Source organism: Drosophila suzukii, chromosome 3, assembly GCF_043229965.1.
Source record: "Drosophila suzukii chromosome 3, CBGP_Dsuzu_IsoJpt1.0, whole genome shotgun sequence".
Classification (NCBI taxonomy): domain Eukaryota; kingdom Metazoa; phylum Arthropoda; class Insecta; order Diptera; family Drosophilidae; genus Drosophila; species Drosophila suzukii.
In genome coordinates, this window is record NC_092082.1 from 6,107,378 (window position 1) to 6,134,564 (window position 27,187).

The 27,187-nt window shown below is 40.6% G+C and overlaps 4 protein-coding genes across 6 annotated transcripts; 2 read left to right on the forward strand and 2 right to left on the reverse strand.

Annotated features, from left to right (window-relative positions):
* Positions 1–1,023: 1,023 nt before the first annotated feature.
* On the reverse strand, positions 1,024–6,873 carry eyg (eyegone). 2 transcript variants are annotated; one of them, XM_036815943.3, is made up of 5 exons: positions 6,350–6,873; positions 4,718–5,020; positions 3,562–3,702; positions 2,838–3,421; positions 1,024–2,503 (listed from the first exon to the last, which is right to left on the reverse strand). In XM_036815943.3, the coding sequence occupies exons 1-5, from the start codon at positions 6,480–6,482 to the stop codon at positions 1,676–1,678; spliced, it is 1,989 nt and encodes a 662-aa protein (XP_036671838.3). In that variant the 5' UTR covers positions 6,483–6,873; the 3' UTR covers positions 1,024–1,675. The 2 variants fall into 2 exon arrangements, with proteins under 2 accessions (XP_036671838.3, XP_016935060.3); XM_017079571.4 differs by having other exon boundaries at positions 4,718–5,023; positions 6,350–6,872.
* Positions 6,874–10,608: 3,735 nt separating this feature from the next.
* On the forward strand, positions 10,609–13,497 carry LOC108013424 (protein odr-4 homolog). Of its 2 annotated transcripts, XM_017079288.4 has the most exons (6): positions 10,609–10,793; positions 10,895–11,069; positions 11,642–11,732; positions 11,795–11,920; positions 12,014–12,061; positions 12,277–13,497. In XM_017079288.4, the coding sequence occupies exons 1-6, from the start codon at positions 10,701–10,703 to the stop codon at positions 13,268–13,270; spliced, it is 1,527 nt and encodes a 508-aa protein (XP_016934777.2). In that variant the 5' UTR covers positions 10,609–10,700; the 3' UTR covers positions 13,271–13,497. The 2 variants fall into 2 exon arrangements, with proteins under 2 accessions (XP_016934777.2, XP_016934778.2); XM_017079289.4 differs by lacking the exon at positions 12,014–12,061 and having other exon boundaries at positions 10,611–10,793.
* Positions 13,411–26,915, reverse strand: LOC108013423 (uncharacterized). Its single transcript, XM_017079287.4, has 8 exons — positions 26,680–26,915; positions 21,660–21,818; positions 19,670–19,968; positions 15,713–16,582; positions 14,865–15,340; positions 14,687–14,801; positions 14,400–14,616; positions 13,411–14,339 (listed from the first exon to the last, which is right to left on the reverse strand). The coding sequence occupies exons 1-8, from the start codon at positions 26,842–26,844 to the stop codon at positions 14,100–14,102; spliced, it is 2,541 nt and encodes an 846-aa protein (XP_016934776.3). The 5' UTR covers positions 26,845–26,915; the 3' UTR covers positions 13,411–14,099.
* LOC108013425 (accessory gland protein Acp29AB-like) lies at positions 17,282–18,477 on the forward strand. Its single transcript, XM_017079290.4, has 2 exons — positions 17,282–17,579; positions 17,637–18,477. Exons 1-2 carry the CDS (start codon positions 17,333–17,335, stop codon positions 18,365–18,367), a joined length of 978 nt encoding a protein of 325 aa, XP_016934779.3. The 5' UTR covers positions 17,282–17,332; the 3' UTR covers positions 18,368–18,477.
* Positions 26,916–27,187: the final 272 nt, after the last annotated feature.

Consider the following 27,187-nt stretch of genomic DNA (forward strand, 5'->3'; position numbering starts at 1 on the left):
CCCCAGGCCAGCCAAAAAAAACGCCGAAAACATATATGTATACAATATATTGGGTTTTGTTTTTGCTGACCCACAGACAGAGGTGGCGCAGACTGTATAAATATCGTATAATGTATAATTTATGGGCGCGAGGTGAAAATATTTTCAATAGAAGGTGATTTAAATTTATTAAAGGAATGCTCACGAGCAGCTCCGCACTAAATTAGAATAAGTCGGTTGGATGGGATGGGGCGGCCATTTGCTCATAAAAACCCAAGCAAATTGAATTTGTGGACACCCGATGCTGTTCCGATCCCCAAATCCCCGATCCCCAAACCCAAACCCAATCCCGATCAGAGCTGTAAGTATCGACACGAAAGAGCTCCGCTCCACGCTCGCTTATCAGATGCGAAGGCCCCGAAGAAGAGGCCCCCAGCTCATTTAAATCTCGGCCAGGCCAGATATAAAGACGCGCATCCACCCGGTTTCCAACCTAAAAAAGTCAACGATCCGATCCAATCCAAGCCTGCAAGCTCGCCTTTTGTTAACACCATAATTTACATTGATTTATGTGCTTAGTTGGCTCGGCATTTTTAATCGGTCAGCGGAGTACCCCTCCCATATACCATCCTATGCCATACCATCGCATATATCTCTTATAGTTTGTCTCCAATGTGTGTTTGTGCGCGGCTTCATTTGGTTATAATTAAAATGTCGATGTTATCTACCAGATTTGGACATATTGGCCATTACGTTCGAAATTTAAGCGATTTCTATGCGCGTATTTTGGTCTTCGATTTCGATTTCGTTGGCATTTCTTCTGTCTTCGTTCGGTCACACAATGAATATTGATTGTATTAATATTTAATAACGTTTTAAGAAGCTTTCGAGTGTTAAATGCTTATTTATGCTCATCGGCCGCGTGTTTTGTGTGTTTCTGAGTTCCCCCATTGTGTTGGAATGGAGCATTATGCGTTAAATTGAACGAATAAATTGTATTTGTTGTCAGCCGATTTCCTTATTTTCCCGATTAAAACAAATCGATTTTCAATTATTTCTTGCACTTTTTATTGGTTTCTCACTCATGGGAGTACGGGTTGCCTTTTGATTTGAGCCAAAACACTTAGTCTATAAGAAGATATCAGTTCAAACGCAACCAAAAACTATACTTACACAATGCGCATTCATAAATAAGATGTCTTAGGACTACTTAAAGTAAGGGCTAAATAGAGTTATATTGCATATGCTATAGCCTTAAATGGTGATGAGGTAAGTCGGCAGCCGGCGAATGAACAAGTATAGTAATTATGCATAACTGGGGGGTATTCATCGTACAATAGATGTGTGTGCATTTTAAAATGGGACAAGCGTGTTCGCTACGTAGTATAAGTTACAATTTCAGCTAATCTTAAGCCGCCCATTATATTGTTGATGCTGGTTTTTTTTCTGCTTATTTTTTTTTTGTATCTAGTTTTTTTTTTCCAGCGACCCCGAACCGCAGGCAAGTAGGTGAGCAGCATTTTAACTTTGGTTTTCGATTTGTTTGCTCGTCTCGTGTTTCAGTCCACCAAGTTGCAATTGCAATTCCATCGGTAGTTGCTGTGGCTCTTGTTGCTGTTGCTATTGTTGCCGCTGTCAATCACAGAGGCGCGCACAACTCAAGTTTTCAATTAGACTTTGCCGCCGCCTATATTTTCTAGCGGTCATGCTTTAGGAATTGCAACGTGGCCGGCGCATCGGAGGATGACAGGCGGGTCACTTTTGCCGCCGGCGACTCAGTTTCACCATCCGAATCGTCGTGTACGTTGATCTCCTCATCCGAGTCGGACGACGAGTTGTCCACCGTCATGGTTGAGCCTGCTCCTCCATCTCCACCTCCGCCGCCGGCTGTTGGTAGTCCCCCAGCCGAGGATGAGGAGTAATGCAATCTGGAGCGCTGCTCCTCGGCCACCGTCAAGGAGGCAGCCACTGCATATTGCCTGGCCAATCCCAGGAAGGCGGCAGCCGAGGGCGAGCTCACCAGGCTCCTAAAGGCACTCCGCTCCCCGCCCATGGAAAGATGACCTGCTCCAGGATTGCATCCAGTGGGTGAAAGTTGCTGCTGTTGCTGCTGATGTTGCTGCTGTTGCTGTTGCTGTTGCTGCTGTTGCTGTTGCTGTTGCTGTTGGTGGTAGTGACTGAGGAGCTGCAGGGCCGCCGGATGCGTGGGCAGGTGCAGAGGATGATGGTGATGGTGGCCATGGCCACCGGGAGGTCCATGGAGGGGGTGCAACATCACCGAGGGCGGCGGAGCCTGGGGCGAGTGATCGCCGCACAGGGGCAACGGCTGCTGAGGAGGCGGAACCACCGGAGCCACTGGAGCGGAGGTGGAGGCACTGCTGTGGTTACTGGGCGTGGGCGAACTGGCCGGCGCATCGTTCGACTGCTGTGAGTGCAAGGGATTGGCGGGACTGGAGCGCTGTCGCTTGAGGAGATTCATGCGCTGGTGGCGACGCCATTTAGCCCGCCGATTGGAAAACCAGACCTGTGGAGGAGAAATGGAAAGGGGTTAAATAGTGAACGGGTAAGTAAACAGATGGGTAATTATTACATGTAATCTACAGACCAATTAAATATTTTTAAGAGATATTTTAACATCAAAAAGAAAATGTAAAAAGAAAACAAGTCAAGATCAAAGTTTCTCAAAGGAACGTTCTTGATATCAAGACGAAATTACTCTTGAGTTTTATTTTGAAGATAAAGCGATCTTGAGAAAGAGATGAAAGTTGTCTTGATTTTGCTGTTCCAGACGAAAGTTGTTTAGCAAATCTAGAGCCCTTCTTTTAAATATCTAAAGGATGTATATTTGGCTGACTCACCTGAACACGGGCCTCACTCAAGCTAGTACGACTGGAAAGCCTTTCCCTCGTGCTCACACAGGGATAATGGCTCTTGTCGAACTCCTTCTCCAGCTCCTCCAGCTGCTCCGGACTAAAGGTGGTCCTGTTCCGCCTGAACTTGGGCTCATCGTCGTCATCCAGATAGTCTGAGTCTATGTGTCTGTTTTCGTCAGCCGATTCCAGGGTATCATGACTGCCAGAACCGGGTGAGATGGCCCTACTGCTGGGTGCACCACCTGCACCGCCGGCCATTAGGTGCGCCGAACTCAGGGAACCACAAGTGGGAGCTGGAACCGCACTGGAGGCACTTGGCGGCAGATTTGCGAGCGTGGGAGCGGCCACGGACCACAGGGCGGATGGAGGCGGTGGCGGGGGAACCCCCTGGCCACCTGGGACATTTCCAGCCGGATGCCAGGTGAAGCTGCCATAGGGATGAGGGGGCGGAGGATAGAGCCCGTAGGCGGCGGTCCGGGCAAACTCAGTGGCCACCCGCTCGGCGGCTCGATTGCGCAGGATGCGATTGATGCTGCTCACCGATGGAGCGGTGGCATTCGTGCAGACACCTGCAAGGCGGGATTACGCAATTACCAACCAATCCAGATCGAGATTAAAAGCTAAATGCGGCCGTCGATCAATCGGCGATCAATCTGGGTCTGGGTCCATAACCCTCACCGGATTAGCTGCAATTATCTGGCACACTCACCCTCCGAGATCAGGCGTTCGCGTATCTCCCAAGCGAAGATCGTTGGGTTCTCCCGCTTGTACTGCTCGATCTTGGAGACGACCGTCGGCGTGGCCACCTTGGGCTTTGAGCCACCAATTAAGCCCGGTGGTCGCAGCGAGCCTGCAAAAATCAGAGCACATCCGAGAAAATTATGAGACAATCGATTTATGACTATGCAAGCCCGATTTTGGCAACCCATCTGGCCGACTGGCTTATCCCTTGTTTTTAATATCTTTATCTGTCGGCCTCATCAACATGAAGCGATTTGGATAAACAAGGGGAGAAGAACTACCTGACTCGGTACAGGCACTGAGAAAAAAGAGCAACTACATTTCAGAAGAATAACTAAAATTACTTGATGGACACGTCTTAAAAAAAATATTCATTTGGGATATGATAATTTTTCTTGTAAGATACTACATTCTAAGGTTTAGCTATTCAAACAACAATCTATATTGCTAAGATGTTGGTTTTACCAAAATATTTTTTTATTGCATTTGAGGAAGTATTCTTGAGTATCAATGCTTAATTAAGCATGGCATAGTTCTCTAACGAGTTTGTATATACCCGAACCTAAATATACTGGTGAAATTCGAGATTAAGAAGTCTAACTGTTCCTATTTATTTTTATACCATGAGTAAACGGATAAATATTACCAAAAATTAGTTGAAGAAATTATTTATAATCAAATTTTATCCAAACTGATGGTTATTTTAAATGTGAATATATATTCTCGGTCATTCCAAATATTTAAGACTTTTATAACATCGCTTTTTTCTGTGTCCTTTTACTATTTGTTATATAGCACACATATTGAATTAAACATTATTTTTCTCAGTGCCAGGACAGCACGCACCAACCACCAGGCCGCATTTTGATTAATGAGCCAGCCGCGTTTTGGCCACCGCCAGCCAGGAGTTTATGCAATTTTAAGTGGCTAAATTACACGGCTGCGCACACGAGGGATACAACTGGGATGTGAGGAAGGGAACTCGCAGGATAATAACATGTTTATCATAAAAATTAGCAAACAAATCGAAAACAAAGTGCCTATTAGTTATCTGATGGCGGAACTAGGGGGTACATTTTACACATTTATTTGGGCTCTTAGGGTTCCTGAGGTTCTTAACTCACCTAGCAACTTGGAGACAGCGCCCTGCTGCGTTAGCATGTGCTGGGCGATATCGTAGCCCCGCAGACCGCCGAATCGAGAGAATTCCAGGAGGCGATGCTGCGACATCAGGGTGTTGAGGGTGGTGTTCCCCGCGGCTCCGGCTGCTCCCGGTGGCATTCCAGAGGCGCCGCCAAAGCCGGGCGGTATTTGCACAGATGTGGGCGATGTGGAGGCACCAGAGACCCCCTGTACCGCTCCGGATCCCCCTCCCGACGCCGCTGCCGCCGCCGCTGCTGCTGCTGCTGCTGCCACGGATGCCGCCGCTACTGCAATTGAACGAATTGAATGATAATTGGCCATTGTCATTATTGTGGCTTTAGCTGTCCCGGCCACAATGGTTAATTATGATAAATTAACCGTTAATTGTGTTGACTGAACCGAAATGACTGATGGGTTTACGATGTTTTAGTATTTGTTATTCGTTATTCATTTCTATTCCCCTAGCAAAATAAATATCCAATGACGATCCAATACGATCGCCAAAATGGCGATTACGCGGTGACACGCAAAACGAATCTCCTGCCATCACGGGCAGATTTATCAAGCTAATTGAAACGACGGGCTGCCAGTACAAAAGGCGAAAATTAAAATATTTACTCAGCTGGCTTAAAAAAAACGACTGTGTATTACGTTAATTCGACAGAATATTGTATTTGCCTTCGCTTAAAAAACATACATATATCATTCGGCTTGAGCAACTCGTCGCTCAAATTGTCAATTAGCGTTTTAAATGCGCGTTTCACTTTTGTTGTTTGTCGAGTAAATATTTTTTAAAAAATACATACGCGCACCTCCCAGTCGTTCCTAACTGAATATATAAATGGGCCCATAATCAATTGTGCCGCTCATCAAATGAGAACCAGTTTTGTTTATCTTTAGTCTATGGGGCCAGAAAGGTGAAAAGCTAAGGAAATGGGACTTGCAAATGAGCCACGCACTTGGTATTGTGACATGCGTAACGGTTTGTACTTATTGGAATTATAGATTACCTACTCCGAAAGTAACACATTTTCAAAACTGTTTTCTTAAAGCGAACTTCTCATTTTGTAAGTTTTTTTTTTGATTTCAACTAACTATTTAAAAACTATATCAAAATGAAAGACTGATATAAAATAATATTTACAATTTACATTTTTTTTAAATTAAAATTCATTGAATACCTTGTTTCTTACAGAAACGAGTACATGATGAAACTACCAGCTTCATTTGCTATCATTAATTTATATGTTTTTAGAATGTATCATATATTTCGAATAGAAAGTTCCCTAAACTCAATTTGTTATAATTTGCTAATATGATCAGGAATAAGCTCGCTGGAATAAGCTCTGGAATAAGCTCCCTAAATAAATATATTGTTTTACGAAAATATTAAAATATCACTTCAATTATTTTGAGTTAAAAGGATAAAGTCCCTTTAACTTTAATGTTAATTCAAAATTAGGGGATCCTTAGGCAACAACATACTACACTTTTGACCTAATTTCTTTTATAACGTTTAAATTGGTATCACAACACTGAATACTTTTTTTTCGGAATCGCAAAGTCTGACTTTGCCGACGGCTAATTAAAACCCGACCACTTGGGGCACTTACCACTGGAGGCGTGAGGGGCCAGCGATGTGATGCGTTGGGGATGGGGCTCCATTTTCCAGTGCGCGGCCGAGAGGCCAGAATTTGCGACAGTAAGCGAGCCAAGGTCACGGTTTAAAGTCGGCTCAATCAACATGTCTAAGAATCGCTCTAATCAATTTTCCCTTATTTATTGTTGTTATATTCTTTATTTATAGTGGTTATAACTTTTCCAGCAAGTGGAACACAAAACAGTCACATTCACAGTCACAAACGTAGTACATCCAAGGCAGAAGTATCGATTATAGCGAATGCAACCGGAAACGGAAATGAAAACGCAATGCGGTCAATTGGATTCATAGCGTGCTGCTCACTCACACACACACTTTGGTATATACACACGCACACATACGAAAGCCGATCCCGGCAGAAACAGTTAGAAAATGTTCCTGGTTTTCTTTTTTCAATTCTTTTTTTTTCAAGAATTTCTTCCGAACACTGCGCTCCGTTGAAACGTTGTTCACGCGAAAGCTGCTCTCAGCACAATGAGCGCTTGAATTTCACCTGGTCACCCGGGTCACTCCACTCCACTCGAACCGTTTCACTCGGTTTTTGAGTGGTTTTCGAAACGCCCAACCGGTTTGCGAGTACCGCACTTTCATAATGGCGCCCGTTGAGGGAAACGCTCTCCCTCTCGCTCTTCCATGGCAGAGCGGGACAACCATATAGACGCACTCTGTGCGTACACAAATCAAACAATTATAAACTCGTTGGCGAAGCGCTAAGTATAAACACTGGCAAGAAGAAGAGTGAGTGTGAGAGGGAGACAGGAAGAGAGTTGGGGAGAAGCAAGAAGAAGAGGCCCGAAAAGAAGAAGAGTTGGGGAACCCTCCGTTTTTCATTACAACAAATCAACTTCGGACATCGGGCGTTAGAAGTCAACCTTTTGACGCATTAAACTCCTAATATACCATTCTTATTGTTGGAAAACCGAATCGGATTTGGAATGGATCCATTGAAAACCTTTTAGTTCTTTATGTTCTCAGCTGATTGATGGATTCAATTTTTGTTTGCATTAAAGTCGAGACCCTGGCCCCAATAAGTAGGCACTTTCAAATACCAAGTCTAATACCATTTTGTTATTAACAATTTACAATTAAAATTCGCTTTAGTTTAAAGAAGCATAAATATTTCAAATGTCTAAAAGTAGGTTTCAAAAATTTTTTTTTAATTTAAGATATTTAAAAAGAGGAAAAACATTTTTTCCAAAATTTATTGAGGTCAATTTAATTTATAATGTATTATTATTTTTAATATTATGATAATAATACGATGATAATAATTTATTTTTTGTAGGACTTTGGGGTTGCCTTGGCTCACATTTTCGTACTAGACCCAGCAAATGGCTTCGATAAAAAGGCCATAACGACGTATTAAGGATATTTTAATATTTGCTGCGGGTTTTTAAAGCGTCATCAAATAAATTTCAAGGTTTAATCAGATTCATTTTCTAATTTGAAAATTTCAATTAAAAAATGTTGTGCCTTTCGGTCTTGAGAGTTGTCAGTTTTAATACATTTGTTGTTAATTCTTCCACTTGGTTACATAATGTAGTAATGATACAGAATAAAAATATGGGATACATCTACCACTTGGGTTAAAAAGTATGTAATACTTATTTTATCCAAATCTCTACTCAAAATTTTTTTTATCCCCCCACAACCAAATTCTGGATCCGTTTACTGAGCAATGTATTTTGAATTTACAAAGTCTTATCGCTTTTAATAAAAAAACGATTCTAACAAAAGCCCAAATGTACAGTGAGATCAAAGAAGGTTTATAATAGACACCTGTTTGACCAAAATATAAAATATTTTTTGGATTTAAATTTGTTTATTTGTTTACAAGGGAGCCCAATTAACCTGTTACTTGAAGGCTTATAGATTCATAGGAAGGTATTTTAAACGGCCCCGGGTGCAGTGAGGTTGCCAAATTGTGCTCAATTCGTATCCCCATCCATCCCGATCGAACCAGAACCTTGGATGCAATATACCATCGCATGCGTGGCATTGGGGCGTTTGCCATTCAGGTTTATTCTGCTAGGTTAGGTCGTTGTCTTACGGCCTTTCGTGCGTGATGGATGATTGATGCGCTGCCTGGGCAAGGCAATCCGATGTGAATCGAAACTGCAACTAAACTACACATGGCGTGATCGGCCAGCCACACAGAACAGGGTCCCAATGGCAGAGTGGCCTGCACAGAAGCCGAATTGCATCAAAGCCCACGGAATTGAGTGGCTCCCGGCGCTGCCAGGATTGGAAGCTGAAAGCTGAAAGCCGAGTTAAAAAGCAATTACCCGATTCCGGGATGGTAAGTTGAGTTCCAGAAATCTGGATGTGAAACGGTACGGCATGGAACAGCCCCACCTGGCGATAATGAGATGTCTCACTAAGCTGATCAGAACTGCCTTTGTATTTATTTGTCTGTTCGAATGCAAAGTGCACAATGCGGCAGACACTCGCACATATATGTTTCTCCGATTTGTGAAAGGCAAATCATGAATGAACGTTGCTGACGATGACGTTCGAGTGCCCTCATGCCAGAGATCCAGAGCAAACGCAAACAATCGAACAGGAATAATTTACTAAGTAAATAATATCTGGATACCGATCGCTGCACGGTGAGAAAGAGTGTCAGTCATTGCCCATATTATAACGCATTTTAAAACAAAGGTGAGGTAAAAAAATTCCACTTTCCATATTTTTTCTATTAAGAGAAAATATTGTAATTTTTCTATATATTTTTCGATGTGCGATTTCCATTCCCAGAAGATTTTTTCTCTATCCGGATTCTACATATTTACAGAAAAATATTGTAACATCATTCTAAACCAAATCCATACATTATGTAACTACCCAATATAATATTTATTTAATTAATTAGAAATCAGTTATGGAGAAGTACCCAAAAATAATATACAAGTCAGTACTCCAAAATGATATTATTATCAAAAACTTAGGTTTAAGAATTCTATTCTGACAATGACATATATGGGGGTGCAAAGATATCACTCTATGCTGAATGTTTGTGGAACTTCTTATGATATTTACTTATATTTTACCCGAATTTCTTGGAAAAAGATTTCGGTGTTACCCCTGATAAAATCCGAGTTCGAAACTATGACACCTATAATTTTTCCCAGTGTGATCCCTGCGAGTAGCGTGCGCCCTCGCCCCATCGAGTGGCACTTCAACAATCAAGCATTCACACAAGCAGATGGTCCGCAGCCGTTGGCGACCACCTAAATGAAATTTCATTTAGATTTCGCCGGTCATCGCCGCCGCAATCGCAATCGAAATCCCTCCATCCCATATATCAGGTCCAGGGGTCCCGTCTCCTATTTGCTTATGCACACATTATCAACGTACGCCCGCCTTATTGAGTGTTTGTTTACCTAATTCGATTACTGATCGCGTCCGTTCGCGCCATAGTCCGGCGATCACTTGACCATTTGGGTGGCACAGAGCCGCACTTATGGGGTCCCATCCCGATCCACTCTTTGGCCAGATTTCGTGCGTAATCGCCCCACGGCAGCAGATGCACTGCAGCTGGACTTGGAGATTGAGATTGAAATGGTAATGGTTATGGAAATGGAGCTGGAGGCTTAATTGAAGATCGTGCCAAGAGGGTACATACTTTCATCGACTCCGAGCCACGGAGGTAAATTAAGTTTTAATAACTTGAAGATTAGGAAAAGTAAGCACTTAAGCTTTTTATCAAATCAAATGCCCATTTAGTTAAATAAATAGGTTTAATAGTGAATAGATAAATCAAACAAATAGAAAAAGTAATCTTATTTTTTTTAAATAATACTTGGATCTATCATATACAACTTTTTGGCGCGTGCTTTCTAAAGTAGAAGTTTTTCTAAATATAATAAAATATCTAATTTAAAAAAACCTTTCTTAGTTACTTTGTTTTCAGTTTTTTAAAATCTGTTAAAAGTTCGTAAAACATCCGAAGACTTCTAAAAGAGTGTTTATTTCTCATTTTTATTAACAGTTAGGTGAATTAAAAAACATGTTGGTACTTTACACATTTTTATTTATCAGATCTGACTTAACAATAATTTTTTATGGTTTAAATATTTAAAAAATGGTTTTGCAATGTAACGGTTTTCATAGAGATGGTAACTAACGAAAGAATCTCTGTTAAGTATCGATAGCAATGTTTTCCCCATCGATACACCCTTGACTTTCACCTAAATATAGCCTGCCAACAAAACGGTCACACCAGCCCATACCATTGATAAATTGGTCATATTTTGGAACGAATTTAGTTAACATTAAATTTAACGAAAAACCCCTATACTAAGATGCGCACAGTGCTGTTGAGCAAACACGATGAGCTGTACCTGGAGAAATGCGCACAGGAGAACCAGTTCTCATATGGAATAATTGTGGGCCATGTAAGTGCAATCCGCCACGTAGATTTTTGTTTGGTTCCGTTCCCCCACTGAACTGAATCTCCATTTCCCCCTGGAATTTCCGATTCCGGTTTCAAAAATAGCAAGCGGACCTCACCAAGAGCGTGGTGGTCCATCTGGCCAGGAACAACGAGGAGGATGCCGACCTGGAGGACCTCACGGACGTTCGACTGACCATATCGGATATCAACTCACAGGCGTTGGCTTCCCAATGGCTGAGCGCCAGCAAAATGTGTCCCGGATCCTTTGACGTCATCGGTGGGTTTGCTTGCGGCCCCCGGAGTTTTATATGCCCTACCCAAAACGCATAGAATGCTAGAAAATAATATTAATGGGAAGATATGCATGCCATAAGGAGTAGGAGCTGTTGCCCAACCCATTGATTTTAATTAGCTTACTCACTAGACATTCGTTGCACCTGAAATAGTTGCTTTTAGTCTAAAAATGTAGGTATATTTTAAATTAACTATCAAAGAATCTCATGGAATAGCTTTAACAGGTTCCCGTAATAGAAAGTTATAAAACTCGTTAGATATAATACAACATTAATATCAAATTAACAATATTCAACCTAAAACCCCAAATAAGATAGGTCCATGAACACTAGAACAATTATTTAATTTTAAAAAAATTTAAATTTAATCAACTTTCTCATAGTTCAACTTCATTATTTGAATTTATTTAAGTAGATTTTTTGTTTATATATATTCATAAACCCCACTAATTGAAACTGTGTGACATTGAAATCTGTTATATGTTTTTTTGTCACGTCCATATATGTATAATTATCGGTTCTACTGACTACTAATAATAATTTGTTTTCTTTACAGGTATTTTTGTGTCTTCAGTTAGATCCGAAGTGGTCAATGAGCAGAGTCCCGAATTTAAGAACGCCAAAAAGCTTTTTTCAGACATCTACGAGTGAGTCCTTTGCTTATAAGCCGAAAATTAGTCCTTATTGACCATTTTTCTTACCTTTTTAGCTTGCTCTTGAAAAGCAACAGCGCCTTTGGCGTCTACACCACCGATATTGCACAGACTGATTTCGTATTCCTCTCGTATTCGCTGGCCGACAAGAAAGTGCTTTGCAAAAACTACAGCTATGGAAAGTGAGTATTAAAGTAGCTATCGCTAATCACAGATACGGGTCTCACTGTGTATTCTTTCTTTCACCAAACCAATCGCTTACAATTTTAAAATAGACATTGCAAAAAAACGTATTTTACGGCAAACATAAAATGCATCATATGGTAACTAACATGTTGAGAACTATGTACTTTCATAACTTTATCTGTTTGATGTTAAGTAATCACTTCCTTTGCTTTCCTTGTTGCCCTACTTTTCTTATTTCTCGGAATGCATTTTATGTGTTAGTAAACCTTTAGGATTGTTAATGTTTATATGGTAGTTTGATTGTACTAAGCCTGATTTAGCATCAATTTAAGTTGTGTATTCTTTTCGACAGCGGCGGCACTTTCTCCAACATGGAGTACAGGTTTGTGGACAAGCCCTTCGAGTGGATTCAGCTGGAGTGCAGCTACGATTTGGATGACGTGCTACCCATTTTGGATTCAACACGACGCGTCAACATCGAAGATCAATTCCAGCATATTATAGTGTCGGTACGCAAGAACCTGCTGGCCAGTGAGGTGTTCCTGCAGAACGAAGTGGTCGAGGATACCATCGATCTCCAGGCCTATATTAAAAAGAAAAAGGCCAAAGTAGATAAGCTGAAGCCCACATCTGCGAGTGGAGGTACTGCCACAGCCGCCAGCAACACCACTGACTCCCTGCCCCAGCTTGCGTCGGAGGGAGTCATCGGTAGCGGTGACCCCATCCGGGCGAGCATAGTGCTGCCGGTGAAGTGCCAGCTGAGCAAACCGACGGACATCAAGGTGCGCGAGTTTAATGGAACTCTGCACATGAGCGGCATAATTGCCACAAAGGTTTTCTGCAGTCCGCGGAACAGTATAGCAGATGTGAAGCGCTTTCTGCGCGATGATGTGCTGCGTTCCCTGATCACACGTATTCAAGTCTACTGCGATGGACTCACCGATCCCTATGTGACCAATGAAGCATTGTACATCAGTGAGCCACCGAGGAGGGTGTTCTTCAGTCTGCCTTCAGAGGGGCCCAGCACATCGATTGGAGCTGTGGTTCAGTTCTCCGAATACCTTTTCCGTGGCGAAGCGCCCACTGTGGTGGTGGCCCAGGCCAAACAGATCCTGGACGTGGAACTGGACCCAGAGACCATTTCCGTAGAGGCCGAAGGACTGCCCGATGACGCAAACTTCACAAACGCAAACGCAGGCGCCGATCGCACAGACGATTCCAGAATTTTGTCCAGCTCGATGCCAAAGCCAGAACTTTCGCGCAGCCTGTACATGGTGGGAATTGCAGTGGCCCTGCTGGTTCTTCTGGCATCCGTAGCCCTTCACTATGTCCTAGCCGATCGGTAGGCTTTTATGTCCAAACCACTTTATACGAAATGTTTTTATACAGATATATTATTTGCATGTGTGCATACGCACTCACCTCTCTATTGTGATCGTTTGTTTTTATAATCCATTGTGTACTCGTAGTAGTAAAAAAGAATGTGTATAGGGATCACGTTAAATAGTTTTATTGTGGAAGCAAAACTGTGCAGCATTTAACACCAATATAATAAACTAATAAGTAATATATATGTCTCTGATTCTTTGGTATGCCTATAAGGAAAGAATTCTTTGCTAACTTTTTATTCGAGATACCCATTTTTTTAAGGATTTAGTTGGTTTGCAATTGATGAATGAATTCTCATTTAATATAATATTTTTTCAGATATACTTTTTAATAGATTAAGACTTTATTATTTACAGTTTATATGACTATTTAGATTATTCTTCAATCCGCCATCTCTGATTTTTGTTTGCACTTAATAATATTTGTCATAGGAGAAAATTTAATGATAGATATAGTTAATAGCTTTTTAACATAAAACAAGGAGTTTAGTTATGTACATTAGAATTAAAATTATATTTAGGGAAAATTCTAATTCAATTAGTAGGTATTTTTTTAAGGGTTTAATTACATAAATATTTGGTTGCCTACATTTACAATCGACTTTGTTCCGTTTAACTTCTAGTTAACTAGTTTTAGGATCGTAAGATGAGCACATGATGAATTGTGACATGGTGATCAAGCGAAGATTTCTCCCACGGATCGTACACTTAAAGTGTAAATTAGTTTTTCACAGCCTCTGCAAATTGACGGACCTAAGTCCGCGACATCTAAGTACCCATCGAGATGCTACTGCATCTTGCAGTTGCCATTGCAGTTAACAACCGACCACACCCAGTCCACGTAATTGGGCACCTTGGCGTAGATGCCAAATTTATTTCGCTGAGCGCAACCATCGCCGAATGATGTTATGCCAAAGATGGTCCACGGATGGTTGGGTTTGGTGGTATCCCTACATAATAGAGGACCTCCCGAATCTCCGGCACAAGTGTCTATGTGACCCTTCTGATGGCCAGCACAAAACATGTTCTGCAAAATATAACTCAGTTCTAGTTCACTGTGATAATATTAATATACCTTAACCAGTACCTTAGTGATAGTATAGTCATAGTAAACCTTGCGGCAATTCTGCATGGGTATGATGGGAACAGTGGCCTTGTGGAGCACGCTGGTTCCAGTAGCATCCCGATTGCGACGCTTTCCCCATCCAATTATCGTGCAATCCACATTCTTGGGTAGAGCCTGGAAAGGCTGCGGCAGGCAGGAGTATCCTATCCAGGTCGTGGCATTAACCGCCTTGGGTAACCTGTATGGTTATAATATTTTTTATGTTTTCTATATGATATTGAACTCCCGTATTGTATAATTAGACCCACCTGAGCAGTGCCACATCACTATCCACTGTACGCTTATCAAAGTTAGGATGTGTAAAACTCTTCATTACCCTGAGTTGCACCTCCGTACCATCCTCATAGTTCAGGTTATGTTCACCTGACAACCAGAAAATGTATATTACTTTCTCTTCCTAATGATAAGATTATATAAAATTCTCACCTATTCGAACGTAGAGCACCTTCCTTACACAATGGGCGGCGGTTAGAATCCACCGTGGAGCTATAAGAGTGCCCCCGCAAAAGGCTTCCTTGAAGCGATTTAGGATGGCCACCTGCCATGGCCACTCCCCCTTCCTCGCCGCCCGTCCACCGATGATCTTCAGCATGTTGGACATGCTCCTTCGTCCAGTTCCGCTGCGAACGATTCCGCAGTTGAGTTTCAGAGGTGTGTATTCTGGTCCCCGATAACCCTTTCCAGTCATTATATAGTTAAGGTCATTTATGGACACTTCCGGTTGCTCGGATTGCATCCTTCTCATGGCGTTGGCTGGTGACCCGGATGCAGGTCTCGTCTCGAAGGCCGGGGTTTTTTGGAACTGCGTCTGCAGCCACTGCTGGCAGAAGCTGCCCTCCGTATAGCAGTAAGCCATCTCCCGAAGAACCTCCCGTCCACACTGATCGGTGATTCTGCATTTTCTGGAGGTATACAAGATTTTATTAAGGCCTTTATTGTGTAAAAAGAAAGCATGAGGAGTTTTAATTCTTTTTCGGTGGTATTGTTAAAACCATTTAATTTCTTTGATCTTTATAGCTTTTTGATTTCTCAGAAAATTTACCTACTTATTTGCACATCAAAAAATCATCAATTGCATTTTTTAAGAATTAAAAAATTTTTCAGAACTGACATTTCAAATGAAATTAAAATGATTGATCACATTAATGGAGGGTTCAAAAGTGTAGTCTCAAATTAATAGATCAAAGTTATTTGAAATTTTAAATGTGATTTTTAATTCAAAAATGCAATACTATTTTATATGAGTTTTAGATATTTTTCGTACTAAAACTTACTTATATCTCCTTGTTGTACACTTTGGCGAACACTTGGTCCATCGACTCCACTTGGAATAGACCCTTCTTCTTCTAAGAGCAATCCCATCCTTGGGTGGCTGTACCCAGCTGATGTTGCGAAATTCGGTATCAGATTCCTCAGAATCCAAATAGTTAGGGTCAGGCATATCGAAGTCTTCGTATTGAAAAACATCTCCCTCCACACTACTATCCTCGCCAATATTTCTGGTTCTAACAGACCTTCTTTCGCCAAAGTCCACAAAGTCGTCTTCGTCGTAATCCTCCTTTGGTGGTTTTCTATGGGATAGCTTTCCATGGTTCTGCCGTCTCCTGTGGCGATGATGTTTTAGCACAAAGAAGTCACCCTGTTCGTCGGAGCTTATCAAATCTTCTTCAGGTTCAAGTTCATGATCATCTTCCACATCCTCCACGCTATATATATCTTTGCCGGGGTATTTCGGTGGATAACGAACCACATCTCTCGATTTTGAGGGAGAAGTAGGAGGTGGAATTGGTGGATGAGTTGGAGGATGAGTTGGAGGATGAGTTGGTGGATGAGTTGGAGGGTGAGTTGGAGGGTGGGTTGGTGGATGAGTTGGGGGATAACTTGGTGCATATACTGCTGGATAAGTTGGTGCAGGAATTGGTGGGGGCCTGTACTCGGTATATCTATAATCCACGGTCGGACCACTTGATGCAGCAGCTGCAGCGTTTATGATTATTGACGGAGGCGGTGGAGGTGGCGGATGAGGCTGTGGCTGCGGTTGAGGTTGTGGTTGTGGTTGCGGAAGCGGGTGGTTCCTCTCGCGGAAGTTACTATCGTCTAAAATTAACGGTTGTTGCCACTTTATAGGAGGTGCAGGAAGACAGCTGTATAAAATAAAATATGATCATGTTATGTATTTAGATAAAATTCAGTTATTGTTTTTGGACAGATCATAAATAAAAAAACATAAAAATAGTTATGTATTAGAATAACAAGGAATTTGAAATAAGGATTTTGTAACTTCAAGTAAATGTCGGTCAATGTAAGGAGATACCGTGCTCAATTTAGAACTCTTTGGGAATAAAAAAACTAAAAACGTATGGCCTAAAAAAAATATATTCCTAATATTTGTGTGTACTAATGCTAAAAATAGATGTACTCTTAAGTGCATATGTACTTTTGTACTATACTTTGTGCTAAATATATTTTAAAATAACTCTACATATGTTGCGTATATACATATATTCTTGATCTGCATTAACAGCCGAGTTCGTCCGCATGTCTGTCCGTCCGTTTTAACGCAAACTTATTTGTCAGTTGTAAAGCTACTTGGACGAAACTGTTCCAAAATTATTTATTCTATTGCAAGTAGTATAGATTTCATGAAATAGGCATGACATTGTTTCCATAACATTAAGCAATTAACTAAAATTAATTAGAAAAAAAATAACGATTTCCTTTTAATCATTAATCTTTAATGGAATTTACCATTAAAATCAGAAATACCCGAATATTAGCACTGTGAATCTGAATTTGTTCTTATCTCTATGCAGCTCTATAAAGGCCATCCGAAACCTTACTTTAGTATCAGTTGTACACCAAAAGTCCAACGTTTGTGGTTGATCGCGGTCAATATGATTAAGCTCGGCACTTATTTAACCATCGCGTTTATTGTTTGGAATCTATGTGTATCCCAAGGATATTCTTGGGACGGTGAACTATCAAGAAGTCCACGGAACGTACCGGAAAATAAATTTTTGATCGCAATGCTTCCCTTGCTGGATCACATTGCTCAGCAGTGCAAATCCAATGTTTCTGATGTTGTGACTGAAACACAGACGATGGTAGTTACAATTAAAGATCAACTGACTGGGCTACAGAGTAAGTTAGAAATCCAAAAGGTATCCATTTAGATATCAAACAATAATATCTTTCTAGGAGATCATATGGAGAACCTAAGCGATATGAAGGCTCAGCTAATGGAATCTTTTAGTAATAGCATCCCCAAAAACTTCGAGGAAAGGCTGGCAAAAATAGAAGAACATCAGATACAGGACTCTCTAAAACGTTCAGAGGACTTCCAGAAGATATTGGAAAGGATAGAAGCGTTCGAAAAGAATGTGCAAAGCAAGATGGAAAATCAACAAGAATCTCTAAAACATACAGATGACTTCCAGAAGATATTGGAAAGGATAGAAGCTTTCCAGAAGGAAGTGCAGAGCAAAATGGAGAATCAACAGTCCGCACCAACATACGCTTTTACCGGAGTTGGTAGAAAACTAAACAGGGAGAAGTTTGAACGAATCGGTTCTAGACTTTTTCATATAAGTGAAACACCAGGCGACTGGAGTCAAGCCGTAGAAACTTGTCGTGGACTGGGTGGATATATAGCTTACATCAAAGACCAAGATGAACTTACCGCCCTCGCAGAAAAACTGGATGACAAACACTACTGGCTTGGTATCAACGACCTGGTCAGTAAGGGAACCTACGTATCCGAGGCTTCCGGCAAAAAACCTAAATTTTTTAAGTGGCGTAGCGGAGAACCCAATAACGTAGGTGGTGTTGAGCGCTGCGTTGAACTTTTAAACGGCGGAATGAACGATGTGCCATGTTTTTCGTACATATATGATAAGTATGCAATTTGCCAAGCTGACAATGAAATTTAAAATATACTTAAAATCATTCTTAATGAATGAACATTTTTTTTCATACATCAAATTTTCTTTCCAAAGTTCAGTCGAAAAAGACCCAATTTTTCAGGCAGCCAAAAAAATTAATCATTAATGGAAAATGTTTATTGTATAATCTGATTTTATATTCTTAATTCTTTTATATTTTTGTATGTTCATTTAAAAAAATATTACCCACCTATAAAGGTACACAAAAACAAGGGAGAACGCTATAGTCGAGTACCTCGACTATCAGATACCCGTTACTCAGCTAAATGGAGATATGCAAGCAGCAAAGCGAGATTAAAATGCGCCACCTACCGGCGGTATACAGATTTAAGCGTTATGGGCGTTAGAGTGGGCGTGGCAAAATTTTTTTTGGATCAATCGATAGGTATTGACGAGACCAATACATTTCAGTTAAAATTTTTTATCTAGCATGAAAATTGTGGGCGTCACAGGCTTTTGCGGTTTGTGGGCGTTAAAGTGGGCGTGGCAAACTTTTTTTGGGTCAATCGATAGGTATTGATGAGAACATTACATTTCAGTTAAAATTTTCTATCTAGCATCAAAACTGTAGGAGCCACAGTTTTGGGCGGTTTGTGGGCGTTAGAGTGGGCGTGGCAGTCTACTGAAACAAACTTGCGCTGCGTAAGAAGCTCAGGAATCTGCACGCCAAATCTCAATAGCCTAGCTCTCATAGTTTCCGAGATCTCAGCGTTCATCCGGACAGACGGACAGACGGACAGACGGACAGACGGTCAGACGGACAGACGGACAGACGGACAGACGGACAGACGGACATGGCTAGATCGACTCGGCTAGTGATCCTGATCAAGAATATATATACTTTATGGGGTCGGAAACGCTTCCTTCTGCCTGTTACATACTTTCCGACGAATCTAGTATACCCTTTTACTCTACGAGTAACGGGTATAAAAACTAAGGTCTAAATAGATTCAAGACAAATAAAAACAAAATGAAAATGCTAGGTCTTAAAAATATTAGGGGGGATAAGACAGTAATAAGTCAGTGATAAAAGTTTTTGGTATGTACTGTCAAAATTTTATATTGATCGGTGAGTTGGGGTTCAGCCTAGTAAAATCGTGATTTTGATAAAGCCGTGATTAAAGTACTGAAGGATCATACATCAAAAAAGTTTCTGAATATTGAAAATTCCGTCATTTACAATTTTTTATAAAATTTTGTTTCCAACATATCACCCATATGATTTATTTATTGATCTTGATATTTAGAAAGAAAATATTTTTTAAAAATTCAATTATTAATCATACTCACTGCCGGCACTTGCTTTGCTCCATGTGCTTGGTGTGGCCACACTTCCGCTTCACCTTGCAGAATCGCTCCCGTCGCTTGACGCACTCCTCGTCGCATGGCGACCACTGTGACCACCGGCTGAAGGGCTGGTGGTGATTGAGGGATCGACGCCGCCCACTCCAGCGTTGTGGGTGGGGCATCCGTAGGCGGTGCACCCGTCGACCGTCCACCCAATGTGATCCGTGATACGAATGGTGACGGTGCCTATGGTGACCCATTGCGTCCCATATCTCCCTCTTCGCCTCCTGCACGTGCCCACACTGAAAGATGGAATGGAAAAACGTATGAGATCGGGTTTTGAATTTCCCTTTTTTGTATGGGGTCGAGAGTGTGAAATGCGATCTGAGCGCGCCCTACGACATCTCGGCCTCAAGGAGCCCACCATTCGCTGCCCTGCTTCCCAGCTTCCCTGTTTTCCTGCCCCTCATCCAACCACCATAAATCAGACATGTCGCCGCTTTTTATTTGAAGTGTCATTGCTCTCGACAGTTTGGTGTCTGCGCTCGCATTGTGATCCCCGAGGAAAGTACCATTGGTATACCATTATATACACTTCGGTCCCAGCTCCAGTTCCAAATGCGTAGACGGCGACGCCAGGCGACGCGACGCCGCTCTATAAATAACTCACGCTTTTCGCCGACCGATCCGGCGGATCCCTGCATCCGTCCCAGTCTAAAATAGGCTTCGACGTCTGTCGAGGACCGACCAATTGCCATAACCTCTTCACCAACGCCCTGCAGCTGCGAGAGTCCATAAAACTGGACGTTCTCTGGTGCACTACTGTGTTATCCAGAACCCAGACCAGGCCAAGATTTACAAAAATAACGTTTAATGCATTAAAGTATATGAACATTTTCTTAATTAACTGGGAACTAAAAAATAATATTTATAACTAGACACCGGCTTACATGTAAAATCCAATGGTTAAAAATAATTTATAAAAAGAATTTGAACCTATAAAATATCACTCCAAACTTCATGTTAACGATCCGACGTCCTAAAAATCTTTATCACTTAGAAATAGTAATATTACGAAATCCTTAGTTAAGCATATACATTTTAAAACAGTATGTCAAAATATATTCGATATTTAATCTAAAAAGATTTAAGCGTCACTTTATAATGTATGTATGTTCTATCAATGTTGTTACGTTTTACCCCTATAAAAAAAGTTTGAATGGATGTTTTGAACTTGTAACATAAAATATATTGAGTCCATTTTAGTACCCGTTTTCCTGGTGTCAGTTTTTAAAACCCATCTGACCTTAGACTCGAAATTAACGACAGCTCCAAAAGTTTTATTAGTTCAATGACTGGCTCTAAAATTCTTGCCGGCATCACCATAACCTGAACTTTTCTATAGTAATCCAACAACAAAATAGTTCATTTATTCGGCGACTAAAATCTTTCACCTAATCAAATGATTTTTTTTGCTATGTTTTTGCCAAAACAGGAAACTATTAACATTTTGGGTAATCAAGAGATTTGTATTTCAACCTATTAGTGAATAAATTGAACGACTGATTTATTTTAATGATCATGTTTACAGAGGAAATTAGTGGAAATAACACAATCGATGATTTAAAGCGTTTTGGCGCACAAGCTTCGCATAATGAGGTGCCAATAAATGCCCCACTTGAAATCGGACGTAGGTCATGGACAAATCGGAAAATCCCAGAATGGAAAACCGAAACATTCCCATCAAATCATGCGGAAATACGAACGGCTCTGCACCTCAAGCTCAAGGAGAACTATATCGTTCCGGAGGCGATTTCGTGCCAACCTATGGAGAACCCGAACCCCCGCCAACAATGAAAAACGAGAGTGCGACTAATTTGGTTGCGGTAATTGACCTTGCAATCGTAAATAGTTCGCAGTTCCCAATCGAATTGCTTCGGGTTGACGTAATGCGGTTTCGACAAGTGGGTGGGCTATGGATCCATACACTCACCTGAGCTTCGACCAGCAGTTGTACCACCGTCAGGAATTCGAAAATCAAGCACACCACTTTCATGCTCAATTGCTTATGGTATCGTTGTCGTTCGAAAACCGATCGAATCGGTAATACCACCGTAACGAATCCGTGAGTCCAAAGACCCTGACAAATGCACTGTAAATAGAAATAAAATGTGGGGTAAGTGGAATGATCGGATTTGGTATGTATTTGGGTGTTCCAGTAGCCAAAACAAATTGAAACACAAGACATAAAGTCATTTGAACTTAACCTTGAATTCGGTTAAATTTCGGAAATGCCAAAAGAGTTTTACATCGCCATATTTATAAAGTTCTCTATGATTCAGAGTTATACAGTTTCTTATCTTGACATTTGCCAGTTAATATTTTGCTATTTGTTTATCAAAGATTAATTTTGAATTTACCAAATTTCTTTGGTAACATTAAAATTTTTAAAAGTAAGGAACGTATTTTCTTTAAATCCTCTAAAAAATATCATTATCATTTTAAGATGTTTATACTTTCTTAAAATATTGTGCTTACATAAAAGAATATTTAGACTCTTCTTATCAGGATAACAACAACAACAATATTTTATAATTTCTCATATTTCAGAAATGCTTATGCTAAAAAGTATCCCATTACCCCGATTATGCTAACCCGAAAGGATTACCCAACATCGCAGTCATAAAAATTCCTCTTCACCCTCGTATAACCCAATTAAATTATATAATACACCTACAAGCACAGCAGGCGTACTTGAACCTGTACTCATATTATGCTTTTAAGTGCCTAATTTACCCTGACTAAGCGACTCATTTGCGTCAAAGTAAAATCACCCAAAAACATAAAGAGTGCCCCCCACGCACTGCACAATTAAACGATGCCAATGCCGATGGTCTAGTGAATCTGGTGGATCGTTCTCCCGACTCCCTATCTCGGCGGCCGCCTTTTGCCAACTACAAAGCAAATATTTGAACTTGTCTGAGACCTTAGCCCAAAGCGATCAAAAGCGTGGGCAAAAAAAAAAAGAACTCAAAAAAAAATCTGAAAAAAGTGAAATTAATTAGCTACATACCCGTACATGTAATTACAAACAGAGGAGCCCACTGGGAGAATGAAAATTGGAAACATAAAGATAAACTATGTATGTGGTTTTTGTCGGGATGCCGAGTGCTTTTGATGCTATGCCTCTGCATAAGTGGTTATGGATGAAAGGTCTGGTCTCATTCTTATTTTCTCGAACTGCACCGCGGAATTTTAAGTAGACCCAGAAGAGACCGGGCAATGGAACACAAGTACGTGTACTTCGGACTTGCGTCAACACTGAATCTTGGCCACATCCAGATACCCAGATTACCCAGTCACCCAAGTACATATACCCCAACTACCGATCCTACATATAAGGTCAGATGCGCCGGAACCAGCTACCAGTTGAATGCAACGCCCGATGCGATCCTCTCTCCCACAGTCGGCATTCTGGTTATTCCAAATGACCAAATTCGATACTGCCATCCTGACCAGGTCTCCGCAAATTGGCCATTTATATTCCGCGCTAAATTCCAATAAACTTGGCGAAACCAAACACTGAACCCAATTCCCGGTTATACCAATCATTCAGTCATTGTGATTTATTTACAATGTGAATACAGCGCCCACTAAACAAACATACGGATATATATTCAATTTTATAAGCATCCAATATTGAGTAACTCGCGATGCGTGAAGAACGTTTTCGCCGGTTTGATGGAAATAAAATTCCACAACAAACAAACCACTAGAAACTATTTTAACACACCTGATGACACATGATTTATACATTGAGTCGAACGTTTCCCCACCAAATAACTTTGACATAAACAAAAATGATTTATGCAAGATTTCTTAAAACAATGGTTTAAAGGGAGTTCCTGAGATGATACCCATGGGGGTTTAGATGCACATTACTTCTAAAAATATTTATGGAACTTAAAATATGTTATAGTCTGAAAAGTGATCTTTAGGTGTCATTAATACGGAAATACTGAATAGAACAAAATAAAGATCACCTAACTTGATTTCTAGAACTATATTTAAAAAACTTTCAAAAATGTTTATGCTCCTTTATAAAGTATTTTTATAACAAATTTTAAAAGTTTTTTTTTTCATTTGTCAAATTTTGTTAAGCTTATATTTATAATTCCTTTCTAAAGACTTTTGCTTCCTTTATTGCCAAAAAAAAACATAATATTTCTTACGATTTGTTTGCTTACGCATTTTTAAATTCTTTCTGTCTGATAATAAATTTATTTAAAGTTTCCCATTTCCTCAAATTCTGCACGTTCTGGTAATATAATCCCAAACAAACATTAATATTAAAGATTTTGTTTTGACTTTATCCCCGGTTTTTTTTTAATATTTTCGCTGATGATCAGTTTGGGAAACCACTAAAATGTCCACCCCAGCGTTTAAACATAATGTTTATATACATTTGTGTGTACTTCGAGCGACGCTGCTTCTTTATTTAGAATGCGATGCGTCCGCATGGCAAACAGAGCAGCAACAATCTCAACCTCCGCCTCGTGATCCGTACCGCTCCGCTCCAATCCGTTCCATTCCGTGTAAACAAAAACAATCCGCAGTAGTTGCCCCGCCCCAAAAAACAACCGCCCACCGTCTACCTCCCACGCCCCCCAATCGCTTTACCTTGACAAAGTGCGATTAAAAATCAACTATGACGGGGTCGAGAAGTCAACGTCATAAGTACGCATCTCATAAATAGTAATCGCTTGAAATAAATATCAAAACGAATCATAAAGATCATAATATTTCCCAGATGCCAGAGTATCAGGTGACCAGTTTATTGAAATCCTTCAGGTGAGTAAGTTATAGACATGTTTACCAGCTACGCAAATAAGATCATAAGTACTCATCCCATTAAAATAAATACAAAAATCCTAAATATCATAATATTTTCCAGATGCCAGAGTATCCAGTGACCAGTGTATTAAAATCAGGTGAGTAAGGGGCACTCATAGATATAGATGTATTTACCAGTTCCGCAAATAAGGTGGAACGCCCACCCACCGCCCACTGCCCACCAACGCTCTGCATGTGGTCTATCTATTTTTTCCACTTTTTATTTGTTCCTAAATTGCCGCTACGTAGTGCGCCGCGTTATTTTATGAATGAAAATGTACAAATTTGGATTTGGCCAGCCGCTTATCGAGACTAGAGTTCCCTACACAGAAAAAAATCATAAGTATGCTTAGCTTACAGAATACTTTAAAATATAATTACAAGAACTGATAAGTAGTTGGGAAAAATTAAGAGGAAAAATTATCAAAAATGCTTAAAGGTGGTGTATCTTTTGAAGTAAGTAAGTAATATCATAAAAATATTAAGCTTAAGTCAAATGACATCATTGATGATATGTGCTTGAGTAGCAACATGATTAAGGTCAGCATTTCCTAGGTTTTATATTTATAGTTAGTTTAAAAAACATTTTAAAGGTTACTTTATCAGAAAACATGATAAAATTATATATTTAAATAACCGAAAGGTTATGATAAGGCGAGATAAAAATGTTTTGAATTCCCATTAATAACTTCTTAGCGACCAAAATAAATGTTGTTTTTTTTCAGTGCAATTGCCTGATTTATTTTGATTTTTTGTCGGCTTCTTGGCCGGCTAGCCACAATGTCTGGTATGGCCAATCAACTCTGGTTGTGTGAGTGCCGTGTTGCATGTCCGCGGGCCCGTTTAACCAAATGCAATTTTAATGACGTGACCAGCTACTAAAAAACCAAATCGCTGCCTTTGGGTTGGCTGTCGCTGGCTTTTGTTTTTCCTATTTATCTGCCGACTAAGTGGGCAGCTCGTGGGCAGTATCGGGCATTTGGGCATTTGGTTATTGTCTACGGATTCGGACTGGCTTAATTTATTAGTCAGCCTTTTGTAATCGGCTACGCATTAAATTCGCTGTGCGACATCGGCCACATGAGTATTAGCGGAAGTGTTGGAAATAAATCATGCTTCGCATCCACGCACACTGGGCCACAAAATGTAGAATTCATCGACTTCGATGGCATCGCAAAGATGCCGACGAACTGCCTCCTCCTCCAACACCCCACATCCCGAGCATCCCTAGACACCCAGCATCCGATCATCCGGGCAACGCATCCACATCCACGCCTCCATGGATATGGATCCACTTCCCCACCGCACCACCAGAACACCCAATTTTCCACAGATGAATTAAATGCATTTTAAACACATATGCACCAAACAGATGGGGTAAAAATAATAGATTTGGGTTCAGAAAATCCCACAGGGGTAAATACCTAAAAATAATACACCTTATTTAATCAAAAAAAAATTGTATTCCACTATTAGAGGCAACTTAGACATTAAAATGTATAGTATTATATATAATTCCTATTTTTGAAACATGTCTTGAATATCTGCATCAGAAATTTTAAAATATTCGTCTCCTCTATTTTTTGTCAAGTTCCAAAAATCTCATAAAAATAATTTATATCCAAGACAACACAAATATTTCAACCACAACATTTCATTTTGGGATCTTAAAGGTCTCAAAGTGATAAATTTTAACCAAAACATAATTAGTTAGGAAGCAAACGGAACGAACACTTATATTTCGAAAGATACTTTATCAATTCATTGGAAATTTGTCTTTAAAAATGTAGGTGTCTTTTCTGCACCACACTGCTATTATTTTGACTGCATCTGTAGAATAGCATGCGTGCAGATCCAAATACATCTGCGTTCTTGGGTGCCTATGTGAACGCGGATTGTTTTCATGAATGAAACATTTTTTTATTCCATTTATCACTTGGCACCATGTCTCCTTCAGCTGCACTTCGATTAGCGACTTGTGAGCATTTGAGGAGAACCGATCCACACATCAGCCGACGCACTTTGCATATAAACAGGGATTAACAGGCCCACATTCGTTAGCTTTTATGACTTCAATATTGAACTGTCAACCGTTTAGCGTAAATTTACTCAACGATTACCTGGTTCGCACTTTTGACACTATTGGCATCTATTCGAAAATGTTTCAAAAGCCGTTTTGCACACACATATTGGAGAAATTTTATTTTTACATTGGAGAACGCGACGCACAGAAGCATAAACCAAGTCGGATGTCGCCTCGCAAACTCCACTGGCAACGTAAACATACAATCCGGTCGGTACTATCTTTTCCGTTCCGTTCCGATCCAATCCGATCCGATCCAACCGACGTCTTCTCGAGAACTGAGACTGCGAGCGAAACAAAACGCCAACGCTCCGCGGCGAGCTGAAAAACGTCGCGTTTGCCGTTGACTTTTCCACACACATGTTGGCCGTGCACAGTGGACTGGAACCGGGTGAAAAACGCACGGATGGGTGCGAAAATCCCAGGCAGACGGACAAATGTTCGCATTATTTCTGCGAAATGCCAATAAACCAAAGGTACTAATACACAGGGGAAAAAAGGGTCTAGAGAAGCCAAGATTACAAAACACATATCGTTAAAATGAA

Excerpts from the sequence above, each read along its gene's own strand:
- eyg (XM_017079571.4), bottom strand. The coding sequence starts at position 6,482 with ATGTTGATTGAGCCGACTTTAAACCGTGACCTTGGCTCGCTTACTGTC. Across the intron at positions 5,024-6,349 it reads GGCCCCTCACGCCTCCAGTG|TAGCGGCGGCATCCGTGGCA; the intron begins GTAAGTGCCCCA and ends GTTCAATTGCAG. Across the intron at positions 3,703-4,717 it reads CGCTGTCTCCAAGTTGCTAG|GCTCGCTGCGACCACCGGGC; the intron begins GTGAGTTAAGAA and ends TGATTTTTGCAG.
- LOC108013424 (XM_017079288.4), top strand. The coding sequence starts at position 10,701 with ATGCGCACAGTGCTGTTGAGCAAACACGATGAGCTGTACCTGGAGAAA. Across the intron at positions 11,921-12,013 it reads AAAAACTACAGCTATGGAAA|ACATTGCAAAAAAACGTATT; the intron begins GTGAGTATTAAA and ends ATTTTAAAATAG. Across the intron at positions 12,062-12,276 it reads AACATAAAATGCATCATATG|CGGCGGCACTTTCTCCAACA; the intron begins GTAACTAACATG and ends TCTTTTCGACAG.
- LOC108013425 (XM_017079290.4), top strand. The coding sequence starts at position 17,333 with ATGATTAAGCTCGGCACTTATTTAACCATCGCGTTTATTGTTTGGAAT. Across the intron at positions 17,580-17,636 it reads TCAACTGACTGGGCTACAGA|GAGATCATATGGAGAACCTA; the intron begins GTAAGTTAGAAA and ends ATATCTTTCTAG.
- LOC108013423 (XM_017079287.4), bottom strand. The coding sequence starts at position 26,844 with ATGTTTACGTTGCCAGTGGAGTTTGCGAGGCGACATCCGACTTGGTTT. Across the intron at positions 19,969-21,659 it reads AACTGCTGGTCGAAGCTCAG|TGTGGGCACGTGCAGGAGGC; the intron begins GTGAGTGTATGG and ends TCCATCTTTCAG. Across the intron at positions 14,340-14,399 it reads ATGACTATACTATCACTAAG|AACATGTTTTGTGCTGGCCA; the intron begins GTACTGGTTAAG and ends TATATTTTGCAG.